The sequence below is a fragment of the Coffea arabica genome, chromosome 11c (genome assembly GCF_036785885.1).
Source record: "Coffea arabica cultivar ET-39 chromosome 11c, Coffea Arabica ET-39 HiFi, whole genome shotgun sequence".
NCBI lineage: Eukaryota > Viridiplantae > Streptophyta > Magnoliopsida > Gentianales > Rubiaceae > Coffea > Coffea arabica.
Window position 1 is genome coordinate 496,940 of NC_092330.1, and position 9,718 is coordinate 506,657.

At 35.8% G+C, this 9,718-nt stretch overlaps 1 protein-coding gene across 1 annotated transcript; it reads right to left on the minus strand.

Annotated features, from left to right (window-relative positions):
• Positions 1–3: 3 nt before the first annotated feature.
• Positions 4–3,653, minus strand: LOC113715742 (endoglucanase 5-like). The gene is made up of 9 exons (XM_027240032.2): positions 3,256–3,653; positions 2,885–3,097; positions 2,585–2,785; positions 2,390–2,476; positions 2,131–2,295; positions 1,873–1,996; positions 1,481–1,644; positions 1,038–1,371; positions 4–409 (listed from the first exon to the last, which is right to left on the minus strand). Exons 1-9 carry the CDS (start codon positions 3,466–3,468, stop codon positions 93–95), a joined length of 1,818 nt encoding a protein of 605 aa, XP_027095833.1. The 5' UTR covers positions 3,469–3,653; the 3' UTR covers positions 4–92.
• Positions 3,654–9,718: the final 6,065 nt, after the last annotated feature.

Below are 9,718 nucleotides of genomic sequence, written 5' to 3' on the forward strand. Positions count from 1 at the left end.
AAGTAGAAAAAATTCAACAAAATTAATACAGAGAATCAGGAACAAAAACTGTTTGGTCAATCATCAGGGTAATCTGAATCCTCCCTCGTTCATTAATGATAGCTTTGAACTGAAACCTTGGCTTGTGCCCCTCCTTGAACATATACAACGGTGCAATCTGAACCAGGTTTCAATACTTTCAACCATTGTGGAAGCTCATATATGTCCTTCTCTTGTGTTGGGTTGAGGCCCCATAATGATCCCGTAAGATTTTCAAATTTCAGCTTCAGATCGGTAATAGGCTTCTGTGATGTATTCTTGATTATCACCTTGTGGCGATAATATGTCATTTTTCCAATTGTCCATGACTGAGTTATTGAGTGGAAGAAATGAACAGGAACATCTGCATGAAGAAGATTTTGTGTGGTGACTTTGTAGTAACTTAGAGAAGAAGATTATTTGTATTTATCCATAGGAAAGACACAGGTATATGATATCTCTTCGGTATCACTAATGGTCAAGCGTTTTTTTGGTTCATGGTCATCAAAATGGATTAGCTTTGGTTGGTTTATGAGGAATAGTTAATGATCAGGACCATGAAACTTGTTGCCACAATTTTTAGCTCACGCAGAAAGAATTTTCCAGCTACACACCTGGATGTTTCTGGTATGGTTTGGGTAGGTCATGATGGGTAGAACCTGTAAAAGAGGACAAAAGTCCATCAGCTTTTCTAATAAACTCTGAAATGAGGAGTCTACAGTGACGTTAGATGATTGTAAAAGCTTTTGTATTGTATTTTCAGAGGATAACTATGGAATCATAAATCATAACAGGAAACAAATATTCAGATGTATGTCTGGTTCTCACCAGGAGTGTTGGGGTGTGGTTTTTGAGACACTGGAGCATGGTAACCTGCAGAAAAATACAACATTATGCAAAAATGTCGAGAGGAAAAAGCAAGAACATTGATTAGATTCTGTAAATTCAACTTCTACTCTGCAGGTTGATAAGCATTCAACTTGGCTCAAGATTTTGAAGAGTTCATCCAGGTATTTTACCCGAATTTCCAGAAAGAGATTGCAATCTGGAGAAAAGTCCAAAGAGAGGAGCTACACCAGATATTGTTGGCTCTGTTTGCTCATAGTTAGACCGATCATCAAAGAACGCATCGTTGTTATTTGGACCTCCAACAAGGGCTCCATATATGACATTTGGATTTGGCTCAGGACGTCTGTACCAGCTTTCGAATCCTTGTACACATCCAACAACAGATTGAAGGGCAAAAACGGAGGCAATGGAAGAACCCCTGTGGTGAACGTGGATGGGATAGTTTTGACCATAACCAACAACGTAGCTCATAGATTTCGGATTTTTACCCAGAAAGTAATCAGCCTGCAACCAATGTGCCAGCAGAAAGATCAGTTTAAGCCATTTATTAGAGAGAAGTAATCATTGACTTTAGGAGATCAGAATTTCAAAGGAATCAGGTAGTCATGCATGCCTGTGATTTAGCAAAACTGAGGAGATCCTGAGGTTGGATTTGGGCTTCAGGACACTTGAGTATGGAATTCCCCATTGTGAGATAATCAGAGTAGACAGCTAGGAGAAATGCAGCAGATGCAGCATACTGCATATTGTTCCACTCCCTCACATAGACTAGGCCACCTGAATTAGATTGATAAATATCAATGCAGGAATTTATGGAGTCCTGATTCTATAAACAGAAATTTTTCATTTGATTCCTAAATATATCTTGAAATAATCACATATTTTTGGGTTTTGACTTTTCAGTTGAACCAATTTTTTTTTGGAAGTAGACATCTTTTGTTAACGTACTTTACATTTGAGATCCAGAACTTGAATCACATTAAGATTTACGGCAAATTTACTGACCGGGAGTGGTGGCCACATTGTAACCATCATTCTTTTGCATGCAAGCGCATGCAAAGAAATCTGCTTTAGCTTGATATTGTTGTAGAGTGGACGTGTATGCTCTACCAGCTCCATCCAATAATACCTACGTACAGAATGAGAAGGGGAGACCATAATCAGTCATCTCGAATGATAGCCAACCCTCCGTCTATGGCACTGTACAATGGATCATGCTTTGAATCTGTTGATATTCATCTCTTGTTTAAAAAAACAGTATACCTTTGAGAGCAGAATCTGGATTCCAGCGTATTTGGTGTCCCAGGAAAATTCTCTGACAGCCCAACCAGTTCCCCCCATAGGAACAGCATTGTCCACAACATATTTCAGGTAGTACTCATCATCTGTTGCTCTATAAAGCCATGTGGCTGCCCACAGAAGTTCATCCTGCACCATTTATATGTGGAACAAATTAACTAAGTTTCTAAGGCAACATAGAATGATGAGAGGATTCTGTGATGCAAAGCGATAAAATACTGACCGAATAACCAGATGAGGTATAGAACTGCTTAGCGCATTGGATGGAATCGTCGTACTTTCCTCTGAAGCTATCAGCAAATGAGAAAAGCTGTAGAATCCAGCCAAGTTATAAATAATTATTGAGACTTGTATCATTATGCAGTAAGGGCCTGCCTTGAACTATTATTGCACTGATCATTAATTCAGCATATCTGACCTGTTTTGCGTGGACTAACAGAAGACTTGAGTAAGAAGAGTTGTAAGGCTTAAAAGCCAAAGAAGCAGCAGCCAAGGCAGCTGCAGTTTCACCAGCAAGGTCTGAGCCCGGGTGCTCGGGGTCAAGCTTGTAAGCAGTCCTCGGGGTTGTCATGTCTTCAGCTCTCTCCCAGCAGTAATGATCGGATACCCCGTCCCCCACCTGAAACTCATCCATCAGGCCACTATCATACAAGCAAGCATACGAGAATTCCCTCTCTCTTTTTTTTTTTGGCCCCTCTTAATTTTGTAAGCAGCATACCTGTCCCCAGAGGACATTAGGCTGGGGATGAGCTTTGATGAAATAATCAGTACCCCATTTGATGGCAGCCAACGTGTGTCCCATCTGGTTCAGACGAACAATCTCATTCCTGTACTCAATAGCCCCCCATGAAAGCATCGTCATTGTAAATGCCATTGGTAGCCCGAACTTCACATGATCTCCTGCATCGTAGTAACCCCCTACCAAGTTTACCTGCCCATGCAACATTATTTATTTTCCACAAACACATAAATCGAGGATGATTCGAGAAAGTACATATGTTAATTTGTTATATATTTATGCTCCTAAAGAGAGAGAGAAAGAGAGAAAAAAGAAGAAGAAGAAGAAGACAGACGTGAGAGGGAACTTACTCCTTGAAGAAAACCATCCTTGAGTCCCGAGTCACCGCGCCATTTTACACGTTGATTCGGAGGTAATTTGCCAGACCTTTGTGCTTCAAGAAACAGCAAGGTCTTGTCCAGGGCGTCTCCATAGTCGAAGCATGAAACCCTGCAGGCTGCCTGAAAAACGAGAATACCAACTAACATGGCCAAAAGGGCTTGTGAACCACCTAACTTGGCCATCTTTGTATCTCTCTTCAGAAAATGGAAAGGTGTAGAAGATTTCTGCTTAATTGGATGAATAATTCTCCCAATTTCACACCCTATATATATATATACGGGACGTAGGACTGTAGGAGGAGAATTATGTCAATTATGGTCTGATGATTTTCTTCTCTCCATAATAACTAGTGTTGAGGGAAGGAAGGGGTGGTAGCCTCCACGTTCATGTAATGAAGGAAAGCTTAACATAGAGGCGAGCTCCCCACGTTGTGTTGCATTCCATGTTTACCAACTTAATCACATACATATAAATACGGGCATTGACATTGTAATTCGTCCCAGCAAGCCAAATTTAATAACCTCTAATCATACTGCTTTATATTGTGTTATTGGTCAAACCGGAACTAAATAATAGGGTAATTTACACAATCACACCAAATCCGCTTTTTAATTGTCTCCGAGCTTTCTTCACTTGCCTCTCGAAATCATTTTACTTGCAGTTTTCTATTTTGCTCCCTCGTCTTTTTTTTTTTTTTTTTTGGTAAGAAAAAGAACTAATATTAAGTTTAGAAGAGTTGTCAAATATAGTCATCTTAGGTATTGCAAAACCCCCCTCCCTTTTTTTTTTTTTTTCGTAACAGCACATTTAACTTAACCTATTCTACCTCCGCTCCTACATTGGGAGGAGCCTATTTTAGGGAGTAATCCAATTGACCAAATAGAGCCTGACATAAATTGAATTGCTATCAGATCAGACGGGTGCATCACAAAATAAAAAGGTACAGAACCGATTGTTTGAGTGATGGAGTTATAGACAACAAAATCAAGAGACTGAACAGCTCCCTCTTTGGCCAAAGTGTCAGCACATCGATTGTCTTCGCTCCCTCTGACTAAAAACTTTTAGCGCTTTTTAACATTTGGCCTCAAATTCGGTAGAAATTATCCTCATTTTTTCCCCTTTTTTCAGTGACGCTAATGATTGATTTTGCATGCTTTTTAGTTGGTTTTTCTTTTGATTTTGAGACCATACACTTTTCTTTTAAAAAAAAAAAAAACTCGAGACCTTGAATCTAGGATTTCTTACTTAGAAATTCGAATTGCTTCTCGTTTATCGCTCAACCCAACCTTCACTTTCCCTATTTTGAGACCATACTTTGAATTTCACTGAAATAAATCAAAAAATAAAATAAAATAAGAGTCTCACGTGCAAGCTTGGACGTTAAATGTAAATCAACATTTTTTTGAAGGAAATAAAATTTGATAAGAATTTCCTGCTCCAATTCTTAGTTCGTCCGTATAACATTCTTAAGGTTGATTTCATAATACGAAACAAATAATTGGATTAAATTTATGTTATCTTCGAGTTTTCAAATTGTCAAATAGTTCTTGATTGCACATTTTGAAAACAACAGTATATCTATTGGATGCCCACATCAATTCGGATTGAGGTCTGGATCTTATTTTACAAGCCTACTAAGATTTGGGTAGGCCTATCAACGGGCAAGGTTGTGACCCAAATCTGACATGAACCTGCTTAATATTTTCGGGTACGGGTATAATTACAAATCCGTTTATCCGGACCTAACCCAGATCTGTTCATGCTAATCTAAAAACGGGTCGGATATGGAATATTGGGTTCCGACATGGGTTCGACTCGGACCCGTTTGAATAAGTAATTATTTTGATAATATATTTGAGTATTTAATATTTGTTTGGATCTTTTAGAAATTGTAATTTGTAGGCATTAGAATAATTATCTAAAATAAATTGTGATTTTTAATTGGAATTTGTGGTGTGCAATTAATGTTTGTTTACAAAGATATTTTCTTCATTTTTTTCACCTAAATTTTTCTGGTCAGGTATACTCGACTCGTGCCCAGACCCGGATCGAAAAGAATAAGTTTAAAACTCTCAGGTCCAATACAAGTATAGCTAAGCGGGTCCAGGGTCAAAATATTGATTTTCAACCTGGACTTGTCCCGTTGACATCCCTAGATTTGGGTCTGCATATGAAAATATGGATGGCAACGAGTAGGGTATTCTCGAAAATTTCTCTTACCAAATCCTATCTAGTAATCCTACGGGTTTTAATTCCATTACTAAATTCTCTTGCTCACGAGCTCGGATGCTCATCGGGTATCCTCTATCCATTAAGTTGAATAGTTCAAAAGGAAAATTAATTTTTATTAAACTAAAATCAATATATATGTCATATTAAATTAACATATTACATTGAGTTATAAATTTGGATAAAGCCAAAGAGCTCACATGAGAAAAATTCAGCATTTAATGAAGGGTTAAATCAACATTCTTCTGTTTTTAATCATAATTGTCTTCATTTGTGTTAGGTTAGAGTTACATGTTATTGGATTATAAAGTTAAGAAACGTGTTTTTGAACGATAAAATTGGAACCTAAGTGTATGCACACACAGCTAGGTGTATGTGTGTGTATAGGGTATTGGGTATCAGATTTTTACTCCTTTTACCAAACCCTATCGAGTTATCCATGAGTAACTTCTCGTCAATACCAAACTCTAACAAATAACCCATCGGTCATTTAATTGAATTAACCATCAGGTTGGATACTCATTGATATCAAGTTTTATCGTATCCATTGCCATTCTTATAAAAAAATGAGTCTAGGTATGAATCTAGTAGATCCAAACTGACCCTAACTCTATTGATATGCCTAAATAGGACAAATAATTTGATTATGAAATGCAGCCTATAGCTGGTAAAACACTTCATTTGTAATCAATAGGTCACATATTTGAGTCATCAAATGAAAAATTGGGAATCATTATTGATCCTCTTGTAAAAAAGAAAAAAAGGATAATTCAAATTAAGTCCTAGATAATAAATTAACGGAGAAGTACCAAGAAATTCATTAGGGAGGGAGGTTGGGTTGGGTAGTAACGTGGAAGGGATTGTAAGTAAAAAATTTGGATTCAAGGCCTTCACTTGTTAAAAAAAAAGAGAATAAACAAATAAATCCAGTTATAGAGACAATGGCCTATTATTTCCAGTTACAATTAAATAGAAATGCCTCTGTCATCAAGTAAAGTTAAGAAATCGAACTAGAAATATTATTGGTCAAATTAACTCCTTGTTCAAACCCTATACCTATGTCTCAAAATCTTGAAACTTACATGCCATTCTTGACCCAAATAAACAGAAATTTTTTTTCTTGCTTCAACTATATATAACCTATAAAGTTCTTCTGTCAAAAAACGAGTGGCATGCATATTTAGTAACCTACAACTCAGCTGATACTTATCCACATACAATTCCAAATTTTTTCATTGATAATGCAACTAATCATTCAACCTAATTATTTCCTCGCACATCGAGTAAATCAAGATCTCAAAAATCTTGAAGTATGCATTTCATTTGAGGCAACAAATGAGAAAAGAAGATGAAACCAAGCAAAAAACACCAAATCACCAGTTTTTTGAAAAAATCTCCTAGAAAAAAATACAACAGACCTAGCTATAAAAAACCAGTAAATCAGTCCAAGTTCCCAACACTATTCTAACCATATTGCCTACCAACAAATGCAAAAATGAAAAAACTACAAACTAAAAACAAAAAAAAGAAGAAGAAATAGTGAAAAAAGAAATGGTAAGGAAGAAAAGAGAAAATAAAATAAAAAACAAAAAAAAGAGAATAAGATCTGATGAGGAGAGATAGATTAGAGAAATAGAGAGACAAAGATGGTTAATGATTAGCCAAGACGGCGAGGAAAACAAATGCAACGGTGAGGAAGATAAGAAAAAAGAAAAGAAAAAACTCAAAATAGGAGAGAAAGAGAGAGGAAGTGCACCAAGATCTGACGAGAAGAGGTGGAGAAGAGGCAGATTAGAGCAATAGAGAGAGGAATGGAGAGAGAAAGAGAGAGAACAAACAGAAAACCAAGATGTGAAGCGGAATAGATGGAGAGAGAAAAAAGAGAAGAAAAATCGAGAAGAAAAGAACTTGAATCTAACATACTCAATGCGCTAAACAAACAAAAAGTAGGGTCACATGAGGACGACGAAGTCGCACGCAGAACGGCCAAACTCATGGCTCTTTTATTACTTGGATTAATTTTCTTTACGCTAACAGTGATACACTTTCACTAGTAGATGCATGACACATAATCCAAATTTGAATTTGAAACTCAAATTTTGCGTATGTGTTATGAATCCAACCGTGATTAGTGTATATAAAATTTACTCTTATTACTTATGTAGATAACTTGTAATATTCTACAATCGACTTCAATTAACTAAATGTTGGGAAATAGTTTTTCTCCGACTTGTGATGGTAAAGAATCGTTGTTCTTATTTTGTCCTCAAAATGCCTATTTTTATTAGGATAATTAGGGTTACAAATGAATCGAACCGCTCGCGAACAGTTTGAGTCCGAACTTGACTTGAGCTCGATCAACATTGAGTTCGAGTCAAGTTCGAGTTGACCAAATCGAACTCGAGTTTGAACTTGAGTTCAAAGATATTCAGTTCGTTAGCTCACGAGCCTGCTTGATTATATATATATATATGTGTGTGTATTATTTTAATAGTAAAATTACATATATATTCCTAATATTTTATTATTTGTTAAGAAAAATTATTATTTTATTCATTTCTAAAAATAAAATAATTATTTTTTTTTTTGAAGATCGAGTTCGAGTTCAAATTTCGAGCTTTACATTTTGAGCTCATGAAGTTTGAGCTCGGGTTCGATCTTCATAAAACTAAGTTGAGATTCGACTTGATTAGGCCAAAGTTCAACTCAACACGGCTCATTTGTACCCGTAGGGATAATGCACCAAATTGCACATTCACCTAAGAATTGTGGCAAATTTTTCGTAAAAGAAAAAAGCATAGGGCATTTGTTATATGGGAAAATGGCCAATTTAATTCTCAAACTTTTTTACTTAAACCAATTTCATCCTTCATTTTTTATTTAGATGTTTTTAGTCATTCAACTTAAATTTAGTAGCAATTTCATCCTTTTGTGGCGGTATTACTTTTTGACACAAAAATCACCACCAATTTAAGGGCACTATAGGAACTACAAGTTAAAGGTCAAAACAAAAAAATCAGAAAATGCTAGGGAGTAAAGCTGAAAACATTTCATTTTCTTCAATAAGCAGCTGCATCTCTGATTCTTCTTCTTCAACTAGCTCTTGCCAAACTTCCAAAGACAATATGTCTTTTTAAAAAAATAAATAAATAAAAACCTTCATCCACATTGTTTTTGTACATCATCATATGTCTTGTAATTTTAGCCTACAATTAAAACTTACCAACATATAAAATTTTCTTGATAAACTCAAAGAAAGTATTCAAATTAGCAAAATAGAGTAGTTGTTTTCTAAGCATTCCCTTGTCGATAGCTACCTTATCGTCGTTGTATCAGAGTTTGAAAAATCGCTTCCTTAAATCATCATGTTAAATTACATTTTCACTTTGAACTTTCAATTTACAATTTACAATTCAAACTTTTTCTTCGACCTCTTTACATCCTTATCCATCCCGTCCTGCTGCATAGCCCCCGTCGACAATTGAACTTCGATGCCAATAGTGGATTTTGTTAGGGAAATGAGACTTGACGAGTGGACTTGTATTGGGGTTGCAAAAAAAAAAAAAAAAAATTAGCAACTTTGAGTCTGGTTTTGGGGACTTGTGTTGGCTTTTGCAATTTTGTAGGGTTTCAGCATCAACCAAAGGTGGAGAAGAAGAACAATTTGGTTTATTGCATCTTTTGTTTTACTCCCCAAAACAATGGAAAATTGGTTTTCTCTCCAATGTAATCAAAAAATATTTTGCATTCATTGTTTTAAAAATGATCCCTATTTCATAATTCCTATATTGCCCTTGACTTGATGGTGATTTTTATGTCAAAAGAGTTTTACTCGCGGTGCTGTTGCAAAAGGCTGAAATTGGCTACTAATTTTAAGTTAAAAGACTAAAATTACCTAAATAAAAGATGAAGGATGAAACCACCTTAAGTTAAAAAGTTGAAGGACTAAATTGGCCATTTTCCCTTGCTATATTTGTACAGGGGACAAAATGTGCAATTTAATTTGGTGCCATTCTTTATTTAGGGGGAAAAAGAAAATGACATTCCGAGGACAAAGGGGGAGCAAATGCTAAAAGAGTCAACTGGATGAAATCCACTCTAATTGGCTAAATGTTAGTTTAATAATTGCGGTAAAATAGAAATAAAAATAAAAAGTTGAAGGTAATAAATTTCATAAATTAAAAGTTCAGGGCAAAAAGTGCA